Source organism: Hippopotamus amphibius, chromosome 6, assembly GCF_030028045.1.
Source record: "Hippopotamus amphibius kiboko isolate mHipAmp2 chromosome 6, mHipAmp2.hap2, whole genome shotgun sequence".
Lineage (NCBI taxonomy): Eukaryota > Metazoa > Chordata > Mammalia > Artiodactyla > Hippopotamidae > Hippopotamus > Hippopotamus amphibius.
In genome coordinates, this window is record NC_080191.1 from 7,408,696 (window position 1) to 7,436,445 (window position 27,750).

General features: G+C 38.9%; 1 protein-coding gene across 10 annotated transcripts in view; it reads right to left on the reverse strand.

Moving 5' to 3' along the window:
- Window positions 1-27,750, reverse strand: part of MAP3K4 (mitogen-activated protein kinase kinase kinase 4) — a 102,657-nt gene that overhangs the window by 62,753 nt on the left and 12,154 nt on the right. For 8 of the 10 annotated variants that reach the window (XR_009054289.1, XR_009054290.1, XM_057738683.1 and 5 more), the window contains exon 2: window positions 11,794-11,984. Coding sequence is in view for 8 of the 10 variants with exons in the window: in XM_057738683.1 (XP_057594666.1) it covers window positions 11,794-11,984 (191 nt within the window). In the remaining 2 variants the exon portion in view is untranslated. Of the gene's footprint in view, window positions 1-11,793; window positions 11,985-12,419; window positions 12,529-21,427; window positions 21,552-27,750 lie in introns of all 10 variants that reach the window. The other 2 variants (XM_057738685.1, XM_057738684.1) reach the window with 2 other exon arrangements.

A 27,750-nucleotide genomic window follows, 5' to 3' on the forward strand; every position in this document is an offset into this window, starting at 1 on the left:
TCGTCACTTAATTCCCAAGCTTTGAAATGAACACACATCCTCCTTCCTGACTGGCATTTCTGACACTAGGAACCACCCTACCTCACTGAATCCCTTCATTCTCTTGCTTTCTAGACACAGCAGTCTCAGGGTTCTCTTCTACTTCCTGAGTCATTCCTTTTCAAACTTCCCCCTAGGAACTTGGCTCACTCCATAAAAAGTTAATGTTTCTCAAAGCCCTACTCTTAGATCTCTTTTGTCTCACCTTTCTTCACTCTGGGTGACCTCCTTCACACCCACTTCACACACCAATGATGCCCAAGCCTAGAGCACCTTCCCCATCTCTCCTCTACACTCAAGGCATACTTTGTCTCGTTGAATCCAGGACACACATTTTGTATTTTAACTTCTCTGAAATTCAAATATGTTTTATAATTACTGGTGATATAAATAACTTTTAGGAACATATTCACTAATATATTTCATTCACATTTTCCTTTATATGCACAATAGTAATAAATGGTTTTTAAAAATCTATATCTAAATATCAAGAAGTATAAAAGAGTTCTTTAAATAAAAATTAAAAATTCTAAGTGTAAGAACACACTGTGTTATCAATTATAAGCATTTTTTCCCAAGTGTATAATAGTATGCCTTTAGATTTGATGAAATAGGGTATATTTGAATGGTTACAGACTAATATACCCAAAATCAATTCACCAAAGAAAATCTGTTTAAAACCAATGTATCTCCAAACCAATTTAAATTAAATTAGTTTTAAAATAAGAATTTTTAAACAAGTATTTCCAAGAGCACCTCCAACTTGATTGACATTATATTCAATTTCTTTCATGACCCATCAAAAAGGATTTTATCTGCCTGCATGGATTTGTGTTATATTTGAATATAAAACTATTACTATTATCTTTTAAATCAGCAATTCTGTTTAAGCAGTAGAACTTTTATCTGTAGTTTTAATGTACTTTACTTCTAAATGTCTTAAAACTTTTTATACAGTCCATTCAAGAAATCTCTTCACTCAGAAAGGCTATCATCAAAAACAAGACAAACAACAACTGCTGGCAAGGAGGTAGAGAGAAAGGCATCCTCACGCTGCTGGTGGGAGTGTAAGCTGGTGCAGCTACTGCAGAAGGTTTCTCAAAAAACTAAAAATAGAACTACCATTTGACCCAATAATTCCACTCCAGGATATATGTCAAAAAAAAACCCCAAAATACTAATTCAAAATGATACATGCACCCCAATGTTCACAGCAGCATTATTTACAATTGCTGAGATATGGAATCAACCTCAGTGTCCATCAACAGATGAATGGATAACAAAGATGTAGAGAGTGTGCGTGTGTGCGTGTGTGTAGATACATACATACAATGGAATACTACTCAGCTGTAAAAAAAAGAATGAAATTTCACCATCTGCACCAACATGAACAGAACCGGAGGGTATTATGCTAAGTGAAATAAGTCAGACAGAGAAATACAAATACTGTGTGATATCATCTGTATGAGGAATCTAAAAAATACAACTAACTAGTGAATATAACAAAAAAGAAGCAGACTCACACATACAGAGAACAAAGTAGTGGTTACCAGGGGGAGAAGGAAGGGGGAGGGACAAGACAGGGTTAGGTGATTAAGAGCTACAAACTACTAGGTATACAATAAATAAGCTACAAGAATATATTGTACAACACAGGGAATATAGCCAATATTTTATGATAACTATAAATGAAATGTAATCTTTAAAAACTGTGAATCACTACGTTGTACATCTGAAACTTACATAATATTGTACACCAATTATACTTAATAAAATTTTTTTTTTATTTTTTAAAAAGTCAAATTTTTTAAAAAAGAAATTTCTTCACAATTTTATTGTTTCTAGCTACAAATACTTATCAATCCTCATTTATAAAAAATCTGTCCAGGCCAGCCCTTTGCCTCCTCATTGCTGTTTTGTTTAACTGCGTTCCTTATACTTTTATTAATATAGCACATATATACCATTCATTTCTACTTGGTAAAGCAATGGTTATTTGAAAGCAAAGCTAACATGTTTCCAAATTTAATTCCATTATATTTTATTTTTCAAGATATTGAATCATACTATACTTTCTAACTATAAAACACAAAATGATATATATATGGTATCAGGGTGTAAGATTGGAGGTAAAGATAATGAGTTTGTTTTTTAATATATTGAATTTGAGGTGCCTGTGGGACATTCACGTGGAGATGTCCATAGGTAACTAGCATATGAGTCTTGAGCTCAGGAGAGCAATCCAGAGACATGGATTTGGAAATTATCAGCATATACAGATTCTGTGTAATACCAGGAGTGTACATAAGAATATCCAAGAAAGTGTGCAGAGGAGAGACAATGAGGACCTAGGAAAGAATGCTCTGAGTCAAAGAAGTCAAAAACTTCTGTAACAAAAAATTATTTTGTTAGTTTAGGGTTTAGGATTCTAATAAGACTTTACAAAATGAATGTAGGGTAGCATTACTGATAAAGGCCAGAGACGATCTGCATATAATTTATAACTTGAAAGTAACAGTGAATAGTGAAAAAGCATCACTTTCCTTATATAAATTATAAATGTTCTTCTAAGCTTTGATTTAAAGGTTCTAAGGGAAACAAAGGGTTAACTGAGAGTCGCTGGGATGACCTGAACAACACAGAAGACTGCACTATGAACCCGAAGTCCAAATCTACGCTAAATTTACCATAGAGCTAATAGTCAAAGCATGAAAATACCAAGAGATGAAGCTTCTCAGCCTTGATCTTTATTCCAACAATTAAAAGGACTTAGGGGGGGCATGCCACAATCTCATTTTTCTGTATAAACAGAATCGATTTTAGCAAGCCTAGAAACCTAATTTTTGATTATATACAAATCTTGTTAAAGCTATCTTATAGCATACAAAATGATATATTACACAATTTTTTGAAATTCTGTATTTACAAAAAGCAATGGCTCAGTATTTGGATATACAATGTGCAGAAAAGAAAGCACACTGGGAACGGGGGAAGATGGGACGAAGAAGCTATTTGTTTTTCCAAAACAAAAAACCAAGTTGGTTTAAAAAAAATATAAATGGAAATTGATACATCATTAAAATGACATAATCTGAACTTAAAACAGACTTAAGCCCCAGTTTAGCTACCGTGCAAAAGGAAAACGCCAATCTTTGTTAGTTTTCTGTTAATACTAAATCCTTTTGCAATGAACAAAAAGTTGAATACAGAGTTTCTGGAAAGGAGAACGGATCAAAAGTATACAGAAAAAAAATTTTTTTTTAAGTATATAGAATGTTTTATACAAATTCTAATTACAGTACTACAAAACTAGTTCATAATGACTTGAGTAAGACTAATGAACATCTGATTTCCCAAGTGGCTATAAATTAAGTGGTGTGATTTTTTAGTACTGTTAAAACAAACCTTCTAAGAAGTTACTGTTTCCTTTGGCAAATCACCAATAACTCCTGCCAAATCAGAAAAACATGAAAGGAAAAAAACAAAAAAATACACGATGAAACTGAACGCAAACAAATGACAAGCGATGTGGTTCACTTGTTTAAACAGATAGAAGGCAATCAACTGAATTCCCCACAATTCACACCTAGAAACAGCTCTTTGGAATATGTATAAAATGTATTCTTTACCAAGTCCTTGCAGTTCTTATGTTCTTCCATACACGTACGTCAAATTCAAAACACTGGCCCTCATCGATCTCACAAATGAGAAAGCAGAAACAGATATCTGCTCTTTATGTTATTTTATTTACTTTTTTAATAAACTTATTTATTTATTTATTGGCTGCGTTGGGTCTTCATTGCTGCACGTGGGTTTCCTCTAGTTGCGGAGAATGGGGGCTACTCTTTGTTGCGGTTGCAGGCTTCTCAGTGCTGCGGCTTCTCTTGTGGAGCATAGGCTCTAGGCACGCGGGCTTCTGTAGTTGCGGCATGTGGGCTCAACAGTTGTGGCTTGCGGGCTCTACAGCCCAGGCTCAGTAGTTGTGGCGCACAGGCTTAGTTGCTCAGCGGCATGTGGGATCTTCCCGGACCAGGGCTCAAACCCGTGTCCTCTACGTTGGCAGGTAGATTTTTAACCACTGTGCCACCAGGGAAGCCTCTGCTCTTTTCTTTGAATGTGAGATGATCTTTAGAGCAATGATGTGCTAGACTATCAATATCAGCAATCTAAAGGCACTAAGAGATCTTCTAATTCAAGGTTCTCAAACTTCAGTAAACATTAAGAATCACTTGGATTCTTGCTACAACGCAGATTCCTGGGCCCGCTCCCAGTGTCTCTGATTCAGCCTGGCTAGAATGACACCACATCTGGGGAAACACTGCTTTATTCCATCTTCCCATTTGTGAGGTAAGGGCTTTACAGAAATTGTAATCTTCACAGCAACGTTCTGATGGAGATTACCACAGAACACAGGTGGTCAGACAGATGGGAAATGTCAGCACCGGGATCCTAACCCATGTTTGTGCCACCAACCACCTTTACACCTGTCAGAGCTGCTCACAGGGCTGCACCGGCTGACCAAGGAGAGGTTAGGATGCTGAGTGCCACAGAAGACAGACTACAGTGGGCTGACCAATGTATAGAAGCTTTAAATAAGCCCTGAAGAATGGATTCAGCTTAAATAAGCAGAGCAAGGAAAGCAAGAGAATATTTTATGCCAGATAATATATATACAAAAAGACACAAAGGCAGAAAAGAAGACAGTCTGGCTGGAAGAGTGAGCCTACACGCATTATGGGTAGACTGGAAATATAAACTGGAACCTTGAAAGTCAGGCTGAGTTTGGATTAAAGAGCTGAAATATACATTTAAGTCCACTGTAGTTCACAATGAACATTTCTCTAACTATACAGATTGAATCTGATTTATAACCATTTTACCAGATCAATTTTGTAGGAATATCACAGTAAAACAAAAAACAAAACCTGATAATCTCACCATGTCAGCGAAATATTACACACATTTACACACACACACACACACACACACACACACACAAACCTTGAGATATCTGCTACTGACAGGGAGATTAGTGTGTGTACATGTATATGCACACACGTGTATGTATGTACAAATTCTGGCGTAACCGGCTGGGTAGCCTGGCTCCCACAGGAGCGCATGACGGCTGCACAACGCAGCTGATAATGACTGCAAGGCAGACCCACCCTGAAAAGGGCTCTGACTTGGCCGTCTTCATTCTCACTTAACCTACTTAAACTATGAGATGAACTGGACTTCCTTCCTTCCGCTATGTTCAAAAGAACAAAAATTTAAGGATGAGATAGTTTGTCTCTTTCTTAAAACAGCCTTAAGAAGAAACAGCTACACACGGGTAATTATTATCTAAAACTTATCAAAATCTTAATTGCTGTAGTTTGGTAGTTATTTACCATTATCCAAAAATATGATTTGAAATAACACCACAGTTAAATTCTGTTTACTCATCAAAGTATGAAATCAAGCCTGGTCGGCGAGTTAATTCAAGAGCTGAACTGGTAGATTATACCCGTCAGGATGTCACATAGCTGGTATTTTTTAGGCAATAAAGAGCTATCCATCTTTACCTAGATATTATAACATTGTTATATATTTAGCACAGCTTCTAAAAGCAAAAAGTTAACATTTTGGAAACAAAAATATCTTTAACATTCCCAGGGAAACAAAAATCAGGAAAATGCAAAAGTTGAATAAAATAATTTTAAACACATCTAAAGTCCATCAGTACAAAGAAATGAAACACTGCAGGCAAAGGTGACCTCACCTTTGCCCTGCATCCCTAGGCCCCCTCCTCAGGCCTCCCCTATCTCAGACAACCAACCAGTGGGACAGACACTGTTCTGAACTTTCCTGTCTCGTGGTCACCCACTTGCATATTATGAAAGGAAATCGCAGTGAGTGACACGAGTCTTTCTGCAGAACTTCTCATGTTTATTTGCAGGAACTTCTCTAAGGTCTACTCCCAAAAGTGCGTTTGTTTGGGTGACGGATATAACCAACCTCAAGCCGCCTATATTAACAAATCACTTCCACACAGGGATTGAGACAATTTGCACTCCCAGCAGCCTTGTAAGAGAGCTGCTGTCTCCTCATATCTTTGCTAGTATTTGATGTTGCTCATCGGGCTGTAATAAGCATTAGAAAGAAAACCACAGGCTCCACGTGGTGTCACTCGCATGCTAAAAGCCCATGATAGCAAACCTACATTTTATACATTATTTCACTGCGGTTTCAACCTCTCTCAGAAATGTAATTTTAATTGAACCATCTGGAATTTTCTGGTCAGTACCAATAAAGTAATCAGTCAAGTAGGCCCTCTATAATCCCCCAGAGGAATAGGTAATCTGCATGATAAAACCCCTGCCATCCCACCCCCACCCCGATAAAAAAAGATGTCCAGTCTAAAAACAATCCTTTCTTTTCTTTTGCTAACGGCTCCCTTACTCCACCCTTTTTCCTATAAAATCCCTTCCATTTTTGCAAAACCACTCGGAGGACCCTTCTACTTGTTAGGTGGAATGCTGTCCCATTCATGAATAAAGCCAATCAAATCTTCAAATTTACTCGACTGAATTCTGATTTTTAATATAAAAAATATATTTGGGTTTTGTCCAGGTTCCTGACACAGAGCTCCTAAAACCCTTGGAATTTCCTGATAGAAGTGTCTTTTTTATTCATAAGGAGCCCCTATCAATCATACCTACACTTATGCTAATGAGGCAACTTAGGGTGGGGCCCTTGGAGGGCCTGAGGATGGATGGGGCTGGTCACAGAAGGACCAGTGATTAGAGCTGGAACGTGCAGCCCCATCCACAACCTGACTTCCCAGGAAGGCGTGGGGGCAGGGGGAGGGGTCTGCAGATGAATCTCTATCAAAACTCTGCAACTAGGGGATCCTCTGAGCTTCCAGGCTGGTGAACACCTCGTGGTGCTGGGAGGATGTCATCCTGGGGAGGCAGAGACGCTCCACGTCGCCCTCCCATCCTTGCCCTGCACGATGTCTCTTCCTTGTGGCTGTTCCTGAGTCCTTTGTAATAAACTGATAAATATAAGCAAAGTGTGTCCCTGAGTCCTGTGAGCAGTTCTCTCACGGGAACCCTCGATTTCCCGCCAGTTGGTCAGAGGCTGCCTGGTACTAAATTTCTATGTATTAAAAAATAAGGCTGTAACAACAGCAGTTGGATATTTTGAGCCTATGATAATAAGAATATTTAAAGAATCATATCATATCTCATGACAACAGTGTCAGTGGCCACTCTACCCACAGAACTGTGAGCACAAGAAAACGGACACTCTTTCATAATACTAAGTTTTGGGGTGGTTTGTCACCCAACAATAGATAAGCAGAAAAATGAAAATATTATTGGTGACATTAATTAAAAATATGAGTTCAACTTTCAGTGCAGTGAAGAGTATGATTCAGGCAGCCTTTGCTTGCTGCAGAGAGAAAGAAATAATGCACCAGTTCATATTTCCCTGGAAAGCTTTTAAAATAAATCTGGCCAATCTAATTAATTCTAAAAAGCTCTTGAATATACTGAGAGACCAATGTACTATTATGAATGACAAACGAGTGTGAAATACTGGTCTCCCTGACTCAGCCTTCAGGTCACAGCACAAACGCCACTTGCTCCACCCAGTTCTGCTCAATTCCCTCCTGTGGCACCCGGGGCAGCGCACCCACCCTGCCAGCCTGTTCTACCACAGAAGATGGGACTGCCTGCTTGTCATCTCTGTGATTCCTCCTGGAAATGAGCGAGGGCTTATCCATCATCTAACACAGCACCTGCCTGTGAAGTCCCTGAAGTTGAGTCAGTGGAAAAAAGGAAGGAGAAATAAGAGGGGAAACGGAAGGGAGGAAGGAAAAAGCGATATGAAGAGGGAGTAGAAGAAAGGAAAGAGAGGTGAAGGCAAACAGAAAGGGAGGGCGGAGAGGAAAGAAAGACCAGTGAAAAAGTAACGGTGATGGCAACACACACAGTGAGAAGAAGGAAGGGAGCGAGGAAGAGCCACGAGGAACGGGTAACCCAGACAGGACCGACCCAGGCTGGAGTCCCAACTCCACACCTTGGTAACCACGTGACTTAAGACTCAGTGTCTGACAGTGGGGGCACCCACTAATAAGGATACATGCAATGATATAATCATTTAATTCTACTTTAAAATTCAAGGCAGAGTGAGAAAGAACTCTTCAGCTCACAGCAATAATAATGACAGCTAGTACTTACTGAACACACAATCCTCACAACACGATAAGGCAGATTATTTCACTGAGGAAGAAAATGAGACACGGAGGTTGCACACACAGAAGGTGGCAGAACCAGGATGGGAATCCAGACGACCAAGCCTGTGCTCCTGTCCACCACGCTCTGCTGCTGCAGGCCTGAAGCCAGTGAACTCTCAGGCACGGTTCTACCCGCTCAACACAAACACCCCATCACCAAGAGAGTAACACGGCCCACCCACCCAACATGCGTGCTTCATTTCCATCTTTTTTTGGTATTCATGAACAAGAATGTTGACAAAAACAGTTCACCAGATGGCAAACATACCACTTTCTAGTGTATGCATGACTGGGAGAGTGAAAACTACACACCCTAGAAACTGTCTATGCCATTTCCTCAACCGTAAATTGAATAGTAATATATAGAACCTACATCTCATTGGGTTATTATGATATTTAAAAGGTAACTCTTTGGGGAACTTCCTAGATGGCACAGTGGTTAAGAATCCACCTGCCAATGCAGGGGACACGGGTTCCATCCCTGCTCCAAGAAGATCCCACATGCCGCAGAGCAACTAAGCCCATGCACCACAACTACTGAGCCCGTGTGCTGCAACTACTGAAGCCCAAGCACCTAGCCCGTGCTCTGCAACAAGAGAAGCCACTGCAGTGAGGAGCCCCCGCACCACAATGAATCGTAGCCCCCGCTCACTGCAACTAGAGAAAGCCCATGTGCAGGAACAAAGACCCAACACAGCCAATAAATAAGTAAAAAAATAAATAAATTTCTTTAAAAAAGAATATATATTAAAAAAATTTTAAAAATAAAAGGTAACTCTTTTGTGGAGCTAAGCACAGTGCTTATTAGGTAAGCACTCAAGAACTGGAAGTGATAACTGGGCAAATGCTGCTACCACTGACTCAGCAGCCATTTAAACGAACAGCACAGGTTGTTCTACAACACAGAAAGTTCACAAAACATTAAATGAAAAAGGAGGCCAGCTATAAAATAGTAAATATAGTATGATACAGTGTGACAACACAAATATACACAAGCAAAGAGACTACAAGGCAAAGAAAGATAGTAAAGGTTGTTATTTCTGCATATTGGGTTTATGGGTATTTTTATTTCTTTTTATCAGTATTTTCCAAACTCCCTATGACAAACATAATCTTTTGCAATAACAAAAAAACATAAGTTATTAAGAACTTTGGTGCCCTGGGTCTGCTATTAGATAGCTACAAGTCAAAAGGTTTATGAGCATACCCTCTTCACCTGCAAAATGATAGGAATCAAAGTGGTCTCTGAGACCCCTTCCAGATCAAAAATTCTGTAATTTTATGGAATAAACAACTGAAAAAAGCTGAGGAGGAAAAGAGACAACCTTACCTCTCTGACACAGCCCAGAAGGACAGCAGGAGCTCAACAAGTATCCAGTGACTGGTTTTCCTTCTTTTTTTCTTTCAAGCTCTTTATTGGAATTTAATTGCTTTACACTATTCTGCCAGTTTTTGCTGTACAACAAAGTGTATCAGCTGTATTTATACATATATCTCCATAACCCCTCCCTCCCATGACTCCTTCCCACACTCCCTACCCCAACCCTCTAAGTCATCACCCATCATCGAGTTGATCTCCCTGTGTTATGTCACAGCTTCCCACTAGCCACCTATTTTACATTTGGTAGTGTATATATGCAGTGACTGGTTTTCTGACTGCTTAGTTAAGACCTACACTCATCTCAGGTACCACATTCAGAGAAGCTTGAACTGGGAAAAAAGTCCAAACCGAGGATGAGGAGAACCAGTTCTAAATTTAGTCCTAGGAATTCCCTGGCGGTCCAGTGGTTAGGATTCTGTGCTTTCACTGCCGCGGGCCCAGGTTCAATCCTTGGTCAGGGAACGAAGATCCCCCAAGCTGCACAGGGAGGCCCCCCAAAAAAGTATTTAAAATTAGTACTGCCACTATCTCAAGCCTTCTGGCCTTAAGAAGTTGCTTTAAAACCCTGGGCCTCACTTTCTCAATCTATAAAATAGGGGAACTGTGTTCTCAACTCCTGTTCTAAAATAGTGTGAACCGACAAGTAAAGAAAAAGCAGATATCCTATTGGCATCATCGCATTTCACAACCACAAAGCAAGTATGTATTAACTAATATTGGTTCAGTAGATGCTGCTTCACTGATACTAGTTTAGGTAAGGAACTTCTGAAGGCATTTGAGAAACTTCTTTGAGAAAATGGATAAGGACTGATTTTAAAGATAATATACTGCAATCGAAAGCTATTACTTTCCAAAGAGGGTAAATATAGGCCATAGGTTAACATTCTACCACAAATAAAGTTTTAAAAGAAAGTAAAAGAATTCTTCCTTGTGGAAAAGAAAAACTATTTACTACTTAGGAATTTCTCCTTGCATAAGATTCCACTCAAGCAAATAAGTACAATGAAGTCCATTTCTCCTACCCTTCTTCTTTCTTGAGGAAGAGATACCATAGGGACACAGGATGAGCCTGCTGACATCCACTGTGAGAGACCAACGTGTGGAAGAAATGTGTGGGAAAGGCAACCTGGCCAGAAAGAGAGGAAGGACACGGGCTACAGAAAGGGATAAACGGGAATGAGTCTTGTCTTCAGTAGGGAGAACACGTGATAAGCAGCAATTTCTCAGAGGAGATAAAGAGCTACTATCTTGCATAGTAATAGGCAGATGAATTCTAGGAAGCTATGAGGTCAGTTTCAGGACAAGTGGTTTGCTGAAATTAACAGAGAAACTCTAAAACCGTGAGGCTTCGATGACCTGAGGTTCCATGCCAGAAAGTAGGTACCTGGAAGCAAGTCAGCGTGATGCAATTCCTCAGCCTCAGAACAGACAGCTGTGACGTGCTTGGAGGAAGGAAGAAATGAAAACAGGAGCAGAACACTAACTGGGCTTTGGGATTCCAAACAAAAAGTAAAATGCAGGTTCTGTGCATAGTTATAAGGTGGGATACCACCCAGGCACTGTGCTTCGTGGGAACGAGGGCCCTGTACACGAGGGCAACATCACGGTCACAGGCAAAGCACAGGTCTCAGGCTGCCTAGGGAACCCTGGGGAAGAAAGCCTGGCCCTGCCTCTCCCAAACTGCCAAATATATCATGTCTGGAAGAGAGAATCTAGAAGTTTCAGCCTAAGAGATTCAAAGAATAAAAGAAGGCCATCTGTCTGGTATACCAGCAGCTGTCCCGGACAAGGTCGCTGATTCATCCACATCTGGCCTCTTCCACAGCCTACACACTAACTTTAATAACTACTCAGGACACACCTTTCTATCTCTGGAGAATTATTTACTCTTTTATTAACAATACTGCTAATGGTGATAATTCAAATATTTAAAAATAAAATTCTGAGGCAGAGTAAAATCAAATTTAAACTAAGGAATAACTAACATTATTGTAGAAAGCATCTGTCAATAGTTACATGTTACATAAAGATTATATACCAACCGTGCCACACCCTCTCACATACTTCTTTGTAAGATACATATGAGACTTACCTTTCAAATTAGCTCGACTGGTGGGCCTCCCCACATTATTCCTCTGGTGTTTGGTTGACATGCGTTTCATCTGCCGAGGGGTGTTGGGAGGAGAGGTGCCATACATGTTCTCTGTATTTGTTTCATCTGAAAAGTCCTCAGGATCAGATTCAGAATTCTTGCAAGCTGAGTCTCCCAATGTGTACTCTTGTCTATGAAAGACAACCAGCAGAGAAAATATTCAGTGACATATTAAGCAAGTTCAAATTTAAACTACATGAAATTTCTAAGAACTCTCCATAACACTTTTCTGTGGATACAACCCCTCCTCAGCCTTGTAATCTTTCTCCATTTGTACTTGTGGAAACTCACAAGGAGAACGTAAGGACTGTGTTCCTGCTCTCACCACGAACAAGGAGGACTGATGTGCAGTTCCTGTTGTTTGGAGAATTCTAACATAAATGATGTTTAAAAACTTAAGGATTAGGGAAAAAAGAGCAAAGGACTAGAAGACGCATATCAGCAGAACTCGGCATCACTTGGGTGCTAGTCAGTGACAAGCTTAACTGCTGAGCAGGCAAGTCCTGCCCTGACTTCGGAGCCCCGCTGCTTTCTCTTTGTGAAGCACACAGAACAGAAAGCATGACCTGAGCAGCTGAGCAGAGAGCACGGATGACACGTGGAAGGTCAGGGCTTCTGTGTTCTCTGATAAACACTACAGTACAGCGCTCAGGTGGGGTGTGGGGGAGAAGGATCCTGTGGGAGAAGAAAAGGGGATGAATTTCTCTTCACCTTCAAAATGTAATTCCTCATTAACTTGGCCTCTGAAAACTTCCTCCCAATTCTCTGTCCCCAGGAGACTTCTCAGATAATACCACTACTTTGATAAAGTTCTATTTTTTACAAAGCTAACAAAATAAAATTTAATCATACAAACTGAGAACAAATACAATTCCAAAACAGCAAACTGGAAGGAATCAATCATGAAGTTCCTTTCAAATCCACACCACCCTTACAATCTACCCTATTCTGAATATTCTTTATAAAACATACTTCAAAATTTTACAAACATAACTCCAAACTAAATCCAAGATACAACCAGTTTTCTCCCTGGTGATTTACATGTCCTATTATAAAATCAAAGCTATTTCAAAATCATGAGGGGGAAAAAAAACCCATCCTAAATGGTTTGATACCATTGTTACTGAAAGGACTAACAAAAATCCTTATCTTTCAAAAATAAAAAGGCTGCAGGACTACTGAAATTTACAATACTGAAACCTTTAAAGAATCCTTGTGAGAGGTCAAAATCTGATTTTTTTAACCAGAGAAGACCACTCTAGATGTTGTGAGTACACACCCTCTACACATACATGTGCACACAATCAGACGTGCAGGTGGAATATTCTGAAAGCTAACTGAATCAAATTAAACTGTGAGCAAATTTAGAAATAAGTTTTAAATGTTCCTATTCCCTCAGGCGAGCTACATTATTTGTCTCACAAAGTCACAGAACAAATAACATTACTTATAAATTAACTTGAAATTTCCTATATCCATTTCTTCTACACTTACTGCAAAATAGCTGATTCAGCTGATAAAAGACATGGCTATAAATGACATGGCTGATCTCACTTCCATACGGTCTGGTGGTTACTAGCACAGGCTCTGGAATGAATAGCGTAGGCTTCGTAGCATGAGGGACTTAAGGTTCAAATCCTGGCTGGGCCTCAGCCATGTTATCTAAAATCTCCACACTGCACATACATAAAATAAGGACAATAAATATTTAAACTCCATACCTGCAGGGATTAAATCCAACAGTGGCTGCTTAACAAGAGCAACATCAGAATGAGGGTTCACTAAGTGCCTGGCACCCCCCTCACCACAGGCCTGGGAAGCCGCTGTTACTCGCAGGGCACCCACAGAGGGAACCTGAGCTCTCCGCACACCGGCTCAACTTGAAAAGAGACGTCTGCCTTTGAGTTCAGCATGGACAGGACCAGACACCATTTTAACACTTTCAACATCTTCTAAATTCTTTTTTTTTTTTTAATTTATTTCTTCAATTAGGCTGTGCTGGGTCTCTGTTGCTGTGTGCAGGCTTTCTCTAGTTGCGGCAAGTGGGGGCTACTCTTTGCTGTGGTGCTCAGGCTTCTCACTGTGGTGGCTTCTCTTGTTGCAGAGCACAGGTTCTAGGCTCTCAGGCTTCAGTAGTTGTGGCTCATGGGCTCAGAAGTTGTGGCACATGCACGCGCTTAGTTGCTCCGAGGCATGTGGGATCTTCCCAGCCCAGGGATCGAACCCATGTCCCCTGCATTGCCAGGTGGATTCTTAACCACTGTGCCACTAGAGAAGTCCCTTTAAATTCTTTCCAATTCAGTATTACAACTCTTTTCTTTCCCATTAAGATAAAGTCAGTAGTAAGGAAGGACTTTGTATTTTATTACTTTTGTATCTCCAATAGTTTCCAGCATAGTGCTCAAAACCATTCAGTGTTTTTCCACAATAATATATTTCATATATTATTAAATGGAGTCAGTATGAAAGAGCAAATCAGACCGGGTTCAGAACACCTCCTCTGCAGTGAGGAGTATGAACTTCAGAGGCAGAAGACCTAAGGCCAAGTCCCAGCCTTACTGGATGGGTGACTGAGTACATGAATTTAGAATTTGTAAGGTCAATATTCTAAAATATTTCAGGAAATTCAGTTGTGAATATTCAAGAAACAAAACAAAATAATGGAAATAAAGGGCTATGCAGAAAATACTAAAGCATCAAACAGGCATTTAAAAATGGGATATTTTACTAGTATCCAGTAGTATTATGTGAATGAATGATTTAATAAAATGTAAAGTGAAAGTGGAAGAGGCTTTTTTGAAGAGGGACTAAAAATGTCCAAACTTCACCAAGCCAAGTCTCTAGAGGCAAGCTCCCTGCCCTGAGGACTGTCATGATCTCAGGACAGGAGAGTTTAGTTGTTTAAATAAGCACTCCTGTCTTATCTATAAGGTCCTGTGCTTTAGCAGATAAAAAGAGGAAAGCATATATTTTTTAAAAAAAGTTAACTTTTATGAAAAATTTAATTTGGGGAAACAGAAAAAGATATTTGTGTTGTATTGTCCTCCAACTGTGGACAAATTATTTCTTTACACATGGAAAAAGTCATTTGGCTGTACTCTCCAAACAAAAGAAGAAAAAAATCCCCGTAATAGTTCTACAGAAGTTGAATATCTTTTGTTTTCAAACCTGCATGTATTACAAAACAAAAAGTCACAATAAACTACTGATTTCAAAGTATTTCCAAATTATTTAATGATTCTAGCAGCAAACAAAGAATCACATGGAAGTGAAGATGAATACTGTCATAAACAATATATTAAAATCAGTAAAACAATACATCTCATCCCTCCTTATTCATTGTGCATCACAGGAAATGAGGTAGGAGAAATGCTGTGTGCTGCCAGTCACTATATTTATAATTCATAATTAAAATGAATTTTAGGAGAGGCATTACACAAAGATGAAGCTATGCATTTAATACTTTCTTAAGATTTACTCAACTCAGTCAAGATGGTGTTCATACCTATGGGAAATGTTATTGGTTTACAGTCCATCCAAGTAAATTAGTAACGTAATAAGATGTTAGAACAAAGTCCAGGGCTTCCCTGGTGGCGCAGTGGTTAAGAATCTGCCTGCCAATGCAGGGGACACGTGTTCGATCCCTGAGCCAGGAAGATCCCACATGCCACAGAGCAACTAAGTCCATGTGCCACAACTATTGAGCCCACACACCGCAACTACTGAAGCCTGCATGCCTAGAGCCTGTACTCCACAACAAGAGAAGCCACTGCAATGAGAAACCCGCATACCACAACGAAGAGTGCCCCCATTCACCACAACTAGAGAAAGCCTGCGTACAGCAATGAAGACCCAATGCAGCCAAAAATTAAAAATAAAATAAATAAATAATGAATCTTAAAAAAAAGTCCAACGTTATTTAAAGGAATTTTTTTTTGAAAAATCTAGCACCCAATAAATATTTATTCACAGTATCTGTCATCCTACGAATATATACGAAGAGGAAAATACAACCCAAATAAGGAGAAAACTCAATAGAAATAGACCAGAAATGACTCAAGTAGAACTTGCAGAGATGAAAAATACACCTGAAATGAAAAATACTCTGGAAGAAATTAAAGCAGATTAGATACAACAGAAGAAAAGATCAGTAAACTTGAATATACAGCAATAGAAACTACCCAAAGTTAATCAGAGAGAAAAAAACTCAGGAAAGACAGACAGACAGACAGAAAGAAAGAAAGCAAGAAAGAAAGAGAAAGAAAGGGAAAGAGCAGAGCATCAGTAATCCATGGGACAATACAGTGTGACATATGTGTCACTGGAGTTTTAAGTGAGGAAAGGGAGGAACAGAAAAAAATCTTAAAAAAAATAAGGCCTGAAAATTATCCGAATCTGAAGAAAACCAGAAGCTCAAAGATTTAAGAAGCTCAGCAAACTCCAAGCAGAAGAACTATAAGAAAACGAGCAGTTTCTGATTACGCACGTCATAATTGAAATGCTAAAAACCAGTAATGAAGACAAAAACCTTAAGAGCAGCCAGAGAAAAACGACTCAGTTTGGAAGCTTTAGCTAAGAAACAATACACAATGGGGTCGAGGGGACAGGGCTGGTAAGGAGGGGAAATTGAGCTCAAGTTTATTCCTTTTTTTCTTTAAAAAAAAAAAATTTAGACACAAAATGTAGAAAAATAAATACTAGTGGTAAGTTCAAAAGAACTTGCATCATTTCAATTACCTAACCAAAAGCATCCAAACCTCATTTTGTATTAGCTCATGTGAGATGAGCTAATGCGGTCAGTTGACTGGTTCAGAATGTTCCCATGGATACCAATTATTTTGGATGAGGAAAGTAGTACAAGGTCTACATCAGCTGCCCTAAAACATTTTTCTTACTTGTGTTTAAAAACATACAAATGTGAAATGTCTTTCTGGTACTAAACTTCTGACAGTCACAGAAAACAACGTTGCATTATTTTAACATAAAACTTTGCTCAAGTACCATTCACTTGACAATAGAATCTGGTCTAAGAAAAGTATGTCTTAAACTCAACCCAGGGAGGTTTGGTATAGTTTTTAAATGAAACGTGTGGAAGACAAAAATTCAAATAACTTGGGGTTAAATAGTTCTGCTCTGACATGGTGCCTGAAATAGCTCATCTATAAAATGATGAAGTTGGATTAGATGAGCTTGAAAACATCTGTGGTTTTGCAAAAGCTCTAAGGAAACAAAAAAAAAAAAAAAAAGAAAAAAAAACTTCATTAAAAGTTCTTTAGCAAAGTCCTTAAACATAAAGGTTATCTCCACTACCTCCCCATTAACCTATTTTCTGTTAAGTAATAATTAAAGGGAGGCTTTTGCTAATACGGGAAAGGGAGAAGGAGTAGGCAGAGAGGTTGGATTTTCTAAGTTTCTTTTTTAAAGAACTTATATACAATAGTTTGCTTGGCCTGCAGTATAAATTAAAGGAGCTAAGCTAAGTTTTAGGTCGTATGGTTGGTTTGTATTGTAAGAGCCAATTAATAATTAGCTGATCTCTACTAACCATCCGTAGCTGAACATTTATCAGCTTACCTGGAGGTAAGCTGTTATCAAATCTCAAGCTTATCCAACATTCACTATTTAATTCTTGCATTGATTCAGAGTGTAGGGTCTTTGCAAACCTAGCAAGTCTTTGTTATTCTTCAGTATTTTTTTAACTAAAATTCACTTTTTTAAACAAAAGTAGATATTTTAAAAACAAGATTTCCTATGGAAATGACAAGAAACTATCCCAACTAGACCCAAAACTCCATGAGGGCAGGGACCTCATCTGTCCCCTTTACCACTGTTTCTCCAGTGTCTAGAACAGTGCCTGGTGCAGATCACATGCCCAATAACTATCTGCTGCATAAATAGGTTTGTGAGGCTAATAATTTTATCTTTGATACTTTATTTATTATCTAAATTCTATTTTAATAAAATCACTTATTTGAAGAATGTAAATTTTTAAAGGCTACAAGAATTAAAGGTTGTTGACTTCTGACAATGTTATTTAAGTGATACTGTAACCCTAGGTGCCAATATGACTATCTACTGACCAAAACAGTAGCAATGGATATGGTATAAGGAATAATGGTTTTGGAATCAGAATAGCATGGGCTGAAATCCCTACGTTCCCACACTTCTAAGTAAGAATACAAGTTTTAATCAAATTACTATGTTTGCTTACAAACACTTTCATTTACTGGAAGCCTTCTTATCCAGTATCACTGGGACTTATGGTCAGGCAGTTAATTTTTAAAATATATATTAAAAACATTAAAAGTGAGACATGCAAATAAAAATTTTGAAACATCTGTGGTGGCTGTTACTTTGGTGGCCTCCCAGTATTCACATCCTTGTATAAGCACCACCTCTTGAATGCGGGATGACCCTGTGACCTGCTTTAACCAAGGGGTTTTGTAGCAAAAGTGACTCTGGGCCCATTCCAGGCCTAAACCTTAAGAAGGCCACCTTTGTACTCCAGGGTATGCTAGCCGCCATGTAAGAAATCCAACTCCCCTGAGACTGCCATGGTCTTCGAAGCCTAACTAGCCAGGTGGAGAGGCTGCATGAAGGAGAAATCAGCTAGGTCAAAGTCTTGCTGAGCTCCCATCCCAGCTGACAGCCAGTGCCAACTTGCTAGCTTGTGAGTGAGGCTATTTTGGACCTTCCAGCTGTCCCTGAGCCCAAGCCAACACCATGAAAAGCAGAAGAACCACTCAATACCATAACAGATAATAAATGTTTTTTACTTTAAGCCATTAAGCTTTGGTATGGTTTGTTAAATTACAATAGATAATTGACACACACAAAAAAACATTTTATTTTTACTTTAAACCCATGAATGGGTTTAAATCTGCCATGAGTTTGATGAGACCTCAGCCTGGTCTTTTAGTGTGGGTCCCTGAGAGAAGTCAAGAGTCAACTTCATCACGTATACAACAACCAAAGTGCTGCATCTGCCATCTCCACTCTCTATGTCTTTAAAACGGAACAAGAATTTAAAGGTTTTCTAGATTGCCTAAACTTCAACAATTCTCTCTGATCTCTAATTTGGTGGTAATTTTCTTTTCATGACCTATCTTGAAACTTTCCAAAGCATTCCAAATTAGTTTATACAGAAACTACAATTCTCTTTTGCATTCACATCTCATATATTTCTATAATAGTTTACTAAATTCTGTAATTACAATTAAAAGGTACAATAGACCTAAAAAGATTTAGGAACAAACCAGGAACTCTTGATAAGCGTACAGTTCAACTGGTGGGAACAGAAAATCACAGGCCTTCTAGAGAGAGCCCGTTAGTCACAAGCATTCACAGTGCTGTGAGCATCCGTTGATATGTTTCACAGGAGAAAGGGGCAGGGGCCGGCCTTGGGAAGAGTTAGACAGATGAGTGCATGCGGCCTGCCTGGCTCAGATCCTGCAGAAGTCTTTTATTTCACACACAGATTTACACAAGGTATACTTTATCAGTCCTGAAGTAGGTCAAATAAAAAAGCACAGAAAGACAGAAAACATACATGTGAAGAAAGATTACCCCGTATGGATACCCTCTGCTCATCATTAGCAATAAAAATAATTATAAGCTATTTAAAAAATGTTTTCAGATGAAGCCTTTCAGAAAATAAAATCATAAAACCATATAAATAAATACTACCAAATGCTTTTAAAACTTCATATTATTATTCTTCACTTCTCGTTAACCAGAAGACTATCCAAAAAGAACTAAAACAAAGAAAAAAAAAGAAAGAAGTTTTAGGTATTTAAAAACATATGAGTCATACTATAGATAAAAGACAAATATGAGTATTTCTTTTATTTCTGCAATTTTACTTCAAGCAGTACTTAAAAACAAGAGGACAAAGAAAAAGACATTTTCAAGTGTTCTTTCTTATTTTTGCCAGTTCTAATGCCTCCAAAAACAAAAAATGTGAGTATATTTAAATCTTGATCCAAAGCTTTGTAAATCAATGCTAGATTGTATGTGTACAGAGAAGCAAGGAGACAATCAAAAGGGGATAAAAGCTCTTCCTAGATGCACCTGGTTGTACAGGAGTGCTGATGCAGGGAGCACTTCTTTCCATACAGGAAGTGAAAATAAGCACCACTTCAGTCTCATCGTGGCTGCAATTTACAATGAAATGCAAACCAAAAAAATATCTAAAGAAAAGCAATGGGACTTCCTAGGTGGCGCAGTGGTTAAGAACCTGCCTGCCAATGCAGGGGACATGGGTTCGATCCCTGCTCCAGGAAGATCCCACATGCCGTGGAGCAAATAAGCCCGTGCACCACAACTACTGAGCCTGCGCTTTAGAGCCCATGAGCCACAACTATTGGGCCCATGTGCTGCAACTACTGAAGCCCATGCGCCTAGAGCCCGGGCTCTGCAACAAGAGAAGCCACGGCAATGAGGAGCCCACACCCCACAACGAAGAGTAGCCCCCACTCACCACAACTAAAAGAAAGCCCACGCACAGCAAAAAAAAAAGAATCTGCCTGCCAACGCAGGGGACACAGGTTCGAGCCCTGCCCCAGGAAGATACCACATGCCTCGGAGCCACTAAGCCCATGCACCACAATTATTGAGCCTGCGCTCTAGAGCCCGTGAGCCACAACTATTGAGCCCATGTGCCGCAACTACTGAAGCCCACATGCCTAGAGTCCATGCTCTGCAACAAGAGAAGCCACCACAACGAGGAGCCCACACACCACAATGAAGAGTAGCCCTCACTCTCTGCAACTAGAGAAAGCCCATGTGCAGCAACAAAGACCCAACACAACCAATAAAAATAAAATAAAATCCAGTAAATACATAAATAAATTAAGAAAAAAAGAAAAGCAACATAAAAGTGACGATTCATTCAAAGGTTGTTTTAGGCTTAAGTAAAGAGAACTCTGGGACTAAGGCCAGGGATATCTGAAAGATGAAAACCTGTGTCAAAGTTGAGAGGAAAAACAAAAGGGCTTACACTATGCCAAGTGCACACAAAATATTCAAGAGTTTAAAAAGAAACAAGACGAATGTTTAAAACTTTAAAGGTAGCAAAAATTAGGACTTCTTGGAGAAATGACTGATTCCAGGACAGGGGCAAGGAAGATGTAACATGAGCTTGGAGTATCTTTTAAGTACAGCAAGTGAGGAAGTGTTCAAAAAACAAAAAAACATAAACAACTATACCCCAATAAGAACAGGAAACACACACACACACACACACACACACACACACCAATGCTGGCATGTTAAAAAGACACAGGAGTTCCCACTGGCTAAAGCTGGAATAATCTGAGCAACAAAGCACTGGATTCTAACCATGAATCCACATTGGTATAAATAATTACAATATAAATAAACAGAGAAGAGAGAAATCTGTACAAAAAAAATCCAAATAATTTATGCAGCCAAGTGATCATGCTGAGAGCATGAACTCTCATGTGATGAGAAGGGCACTGCACCTCTGTGGTCATCTTCCCAAAACCCATAACTCCAGTCAAACCATGATAAAAACACCAGACAAACCCAAACTCAGGAAGAGTGTATAAAATACCTGACTGGCACTCCTTAAAACTGTTCAAGTCATCAAAAACCAACAGAGTCTGAGGATCTGTAACAGCCAAGACACGGATATGGAGCCATGAAGACTAATTATAATATGGTGTCCTGGATGTGATCTGAGAACAGGAAACGAACATTAGGAAAAATGAATGAAATCAGAATGAAGTACAGAGTTTAGTAAATAATAATGTGCCAATACTGGATCATTAGTTGTAACAAATATACATGGTAATGTTAAGATTTAACACGGAGTAACTGGGCAGAGGATATATGGAAATTCTGTGCACTACCTGCAGCTGTCTCTAAATCTAAACTATTCTAAAATTAAAAGTTTATTTAAAAATTAATTAATATAATGACATTATATGGAACAGTTACATGACAATGCTGAAGAAATGTGTTACTATACAGGTATAAAAGACCACGAGCCAGGACTAAATAAAAAATGTAACATTAATTATAAAATTAAGCCATTCTTTATCAATATAACCAATGACTGTGGTTGTAAAACAATTTTTAAATGGTTGGTGAGGAAATGCCATTTAAAACAGTGACTTCCAAAATTTATGTTTTTCATCAGCTACATATATAATTTGTTACACAGTAATAAACAATTTTCATTGTAACAGTGTAACCGCTACCTTACATGCTGAATACCAACTCTCTGCCAGGCACTATGCTAAATATCCTACATAATCTCATTTAATCCTTGACAGCGCCTCGTGGCGCCATTTCAGGAAAGGATACTTTGCCCAGAAGGCCCATTCTCGTTGATTATGAGTTGTCATAGTCTCATTATCAAATACCTATCACATACCAGGCACTCAACGAGACAATCTACAAATGCTGTGCCATTCAGTCTTCCTAACACCCCTGCGCGTACTATCATAGCCACTACGCTGCAGAAGAGGAAGAGGAGGTGCAAAGGTAACTTGCCTGCTCCCTGCAAAGTGTCTGGGCAGAACTGGAGCCCTGGTCTGACCCCAAGACCCAGGACCCTCCTAACTTCGGCCCACCCCTCACTCCTAGGTCACTGGGATGTCCACCTTCTCCCAAAGGCAGGCACAGAGGAGTACCTCCCCTGTGGAATGAGGTCCCTACCATCTGGAGAAAAAGCTTGGGGGACAGTTCAGGGACCGAGTTCTCTCGCTGGCTCTGGGGCTCCCTTCTTTGGTGAAGCCTTTTAGCTACTCTAGGTCTCCGCTTCCTCACCTGTGGGCCTGGGTAAGACACCGAATCTTTAGATTCAGCCTGGAGAGACACAGCAAACTTACAATAAAAATGAGGGAGAAAAAAGTAAGAGTTTTGTTTGGCCTATTTATTTCTGCATATCAAATAAAAGGTGTAACTCAACTCTGCTCTCCCTCAGGTAGCCACCTACCTCCCCTACCAAGTATAGGAACCACACCCCATCTTCCCTGGAACACCAAAGTACTATTCCTCTAACACAGCACTCATCAAATCAGGCTGGTGTTTCTGCTTCACATAAATCTGTGTGCGTTTACATCTAAAAAAGTGTAAGATTACCCCCTGGAGGGAAAGAAAAATAGGTCTTTTAAATTAGAGACCAGTTATTTGGAATTAACAACAATTAACTTTGTTTGAGAATGGATTTTGTGTAAGAGATGAGATAGAAGATGATATAAAATTTTTAAATGTGTGTTATTTCATTCCCTTTTGTTTTTTTTTCCCTTGGGTCTCTATTCCAATGACTTATTTATTTACAGTTGAAAATACACACTAATTGTTTCATACTGCACTGTGTGTGCATGTGTGTCAACTACACCATCAGACCTTCACTTCATTCACCATCAGACCTACTGGACAAGCACTGTGCTAGGAGTTGAGGAAACATACGTTACTGAACGAAGGAATCACCATTCCTTCCCTCCTGAAGTTTTCAGTCTATAAAAAGAACTAGGTGTTTAGCATATAAGTACACACACACAAGTCTTTAAAGTTCAGTTCTTCATTATGCTGTGAAGGAAGATTACAAAGCATGCCAGCAGACAGGGTCTAGCCTGGAGAACCTGTAGGGTGATAACAAGGAAGACATCTCCAAAAAAAGAACACTGAAATGGAAATTCAGAAGCTCTGAAGGCACTGACCAGAAGCGGGAGGGGGAAAGTGGCTGAGATAGACGAGCCCACAGCTCATTTGAGAATCGGAAAGGCCATGATGGCCTAGAGTGTAGGGCAGAGCAAACAAGAGCACCCCAAGGGACAGATGGTCATCAGATTACACCGGCCCTTCATCCTAACAGAAAGGTGCAGCCACCAAGGGCATTAAGTAGGAGAGAGGCATGAGTGAACTGACCTTTCTCTTCAAAGTATCTCCTGTATCACCTTACACTAGCAGACAGGCATAAAGATAATGCAATTTTCTAACACACACAAGGCTTCTCAACTATTCAATCTTAAAGTCAATCTAAACAACTATTCTGTCTACACTAGTCCAACATGCAAGACCAACTCACCTGCCAGCAGCCAACAGAGGAAGAGGAAAAAAAAAAAAAGAATTGTTCACTTGAGAGGAGCAATGCCTTTGGGAGTTATGAAATCCTTAAAAATGGCAAGCTGACATCCAAGAAATAAAACACCATTCAACATCACATATGTAATTAAAGACAAAGACGAAAAGTTTGTCTTATGAAAAATATAACTTTCTTCTAATCAAAAACTACATAAACTGGGAGAAAAAATTTGAATAGATCTAAACATCTTTTAGAAAAAAGCTCCCATTTTTAATTTTATAGTTTTTTTCACTAAGAAGAACATAATTGGTAACTGTGGTTGAATATATAAGGCTAATGTGAAATTCACTGGAAATGTGGGGCCTGAAGTCCTGTGTACTTCAAATACAAATACCACTCACAGATTGAGGAAAGAAATATCTCACAGTATATAATTAAATGCAACATGTACAAAATACAGGGAACGTAAAAAATTAAGTATCAAAACTATATGACTTCATATCTCAATCATGGAGACTATGAGCCCCCTAAAACTCAACGTAAATTTTAATCACATCCATTTTGGGAGTCGAGTCCATAGTTTCATCAGACTCGCAAATGTAGACTATGACACAAAAAGGGTTGAGAAGCACCAACCTAGACAATACTTACCACACATTTAGCAGGGCTCTCCTTTCAAAATACGTTATCCTGACAGACACTACACAGACACGCAAAGGATAGAGGTATCAGATGCACAATTAATTCAAAGCAATACTCAACCTATTTCCACACTAGGCAAGGATAACCACCCCCTCGCAACCACATACACTGGCTTTGCCCAAAGCTGACTTCTAAATCACATAAATGTCAATAAGTTAACCAAATAAGACAGCAATTTTCAATCTTTGTGACATTCTGTTGTTTTATGTTTGGAATGACACTGTCCTCCGTACTCCTTGTAAAAGTGATTAATTAAAATAAACTAACATTTAATTTAACAGCTCAGTTAATTTAGGAATAATTAGAAAAATCCTTAAATGGTTCATAATCAAGGCTACAACTAAATACAACAAAGGCAAAGCCTTTTGGGGAAAAAGTTTAAGCAACATGGAACACAAGGGTTTGGTGAATGAGATAAAAGGAGAATGTTTCATATAATACATACGAGAGATGTGAACACAGCAGAAAAAATATTACAAGAATAAAAAAGTTATTTACACCACTGACATTCAAGGGTAGAAACCATGGACAAACAAGAGATTTAAACAGTGATTTTCCAGTTATAATTCTGTGTTTATCTTTCTTGGGGCTTACTGAACTGTTTGAATCTATGGGTTTATAGTGTTTGTTCATCAAATGTGAAACATTTACAGCCATATTTCTTAAAATATTTTTTTCAGTTTCCTCCCTTGCTTTCCTCTTTCAGGAACTCCAATTAGAGATATGCTGAGTGCCTGATGTTATCCCACATGTCACTGATATTCTATACATTTTTTCTGCTCTGTGTACTCTTTGTACTACATTTTGCATAGTTTCTTGCTATGTCCATAAGTTCAGAATTTTTTTTCTACAGTGCCTACTCTGTTGATAATCCCATTCAGTGTTTGTCATTGTAGACACTGTATTTTTCATCTTCAGACGCTCCATTTGGGGTTTTTTAATCTTTTCTTCCAATGTTCATGTTCTCCTTTAAATGCCTGAACATAATTCAATAATAAAAAGACAAATAAACCAATTAAAAATGGAGAAATGATCTGAATACACACTTCTCCAAAGAAGACGTACCAATGCCAACAAGCACCTGAAAAGGTGCTCCCCACCACTAGGAAAACATAAATCGAAACCATGAGATAGCACTTCACCTCCATTAGGACAGTCACAATCAAAAAGGCAGATAATCACAAGCATGGGCAAGGATGTGAAGGACTCAGGACTCTCACGCGCTGCTGGGGGGAACGTCAACTGGTGCAGCCAAGTGGAAAAACCTATGACCCAGCAATCAGAATTCCAGGTATATATGCAAGAAAGAAGAAAACATACGTCCACACAAACTTGTATAAACACCTGTATGTTTATAGCAGCATTACTCATACTAGCCAAAAGGTGGAAATAACCAACGTCTAGCGAGTAAGGAATGGATACGCAAAATGTAGTGTATGCATTTAGTGGAACATTATTCAGGCAAATAAAGGAATGAAGGACTGATACATGGTACAACATGGATGAAACTTGCAAACATTACGCTAAATGAAAGAAGTCAGTCATAAAAGACCATAAAACATGTTCAGAATAGGCAAATACACCGAGACAGAAAGTAGACTGACTTCCCTGGCATCCAGGGGTTAAGACTCCGCACTTCCACTGCAGGGCTCATGGATTCGCTCCCTGGTTGGGGAAGCTAAGATCTCACATGCCACACAGCGTGACCAAAAAAAAAAAATTCTGTAAACCTTATTAAGCTATTCTAAACATAAAGCCTACTCATTTAAAAAGGCATAGTATGCTGGATGATGATGTGTGCAATGAAGAAAAATAAAGCAATACACAAGCTAAAAAAAAAAGTAGATTAATGGTTGCTTAGGACTGGGAGGGATTGGGGCTGGGAGGCAGGAGCTGCTAAAGGGTACCGGGTTTCTTTCTGAGGTGATTAAAATGTTCTAAAACTGACCTGGTGAGGACTGCACACATCTTGGAGCACACTAAAACAACTGATCTGGACACTTTAAATGGGTGAATTGTATGGCATATGAATTATATCTCAATAAATTTATTTTATTTCTTTTTTTTTTCTTCTCTTTTTTTTTTTCAAGGAGACACCTTGGATATGAACCAGGGACCTCTTGGTTTGCAGAAAGCTATTTTAAAAAAAACAAGTAAGTAAAGGGAAGACTCCTACTCCTATAGTTCTCCTACTCTCCATGTAAATCCCAATTTCAGTTAAGAGTACCTTCTGATAGCCTAGAGATGGAACGCTTAAGAATTCAAATATATACAATTTAAGGTCAATACAAGCTTTCAGCACCAAAAAAGGGCTATCTCACTTATTTGTGTCTTTAAGAAATTGTGAACAGCAATGAATTTTGGAAACTGTATGGTACATACAGATCTCTACATAACCAAATCACCTCATTTTAATCACCTATTATTCAAACTCTAAAAAAAATAATTCGAAAAGGCACTAACAAAGGAGCAGGAGTTGAACAGAAGGCAATCCTATTTCTACTAAAACAAGGGGAAATAGGGATCTTATGACAGGTTCTACATCAACTCTCATTCAAAAAGCAATTCTAAGAGAACAGCTCTTACCAGGTATGTAAGATGTGGTACCCAGTAATGCAAAAAGGAGTGGAAGTCTTGCATAAGGAGCCTAAAAGAAAGGACACGCCTTTGTCTTTTATCATTAGTTCACAAGTTCTCAGAAAATGAGAACATAAACAGAATACAAAGGAAGAGGTGGCAAGAATCGGTCTTGTCAGTGATAATTCGTTGAATTAACTCTCATTCACTCCATTGACAGATACTGATTCACTATCTACTATGTGCATGGCTCCTAGAACAAGATTTACAGTGATATAAAATACATAAGACCTATATTATAAGCTCTTTTATGGCTTATAGTTTATGTAAGCTATGGCATTTTTCCACAAAATATCATAGAAGATGGTACTTATGGTATTTTTCCAGAAAAATGGGTCTGAAATTATCTGTCCTTAATTACGTGTTGGACTTCCTAGCTTAAAAAAAATGGAAGAAAATTTGAAAGAAAATATTTAACTATGTGGATATTTAAAACTTCATTACAGGGGAGTTCCCTGGTGGCACAGTGGTTAAGAATCCGCCTGCCAGTGCAGGAGACACGG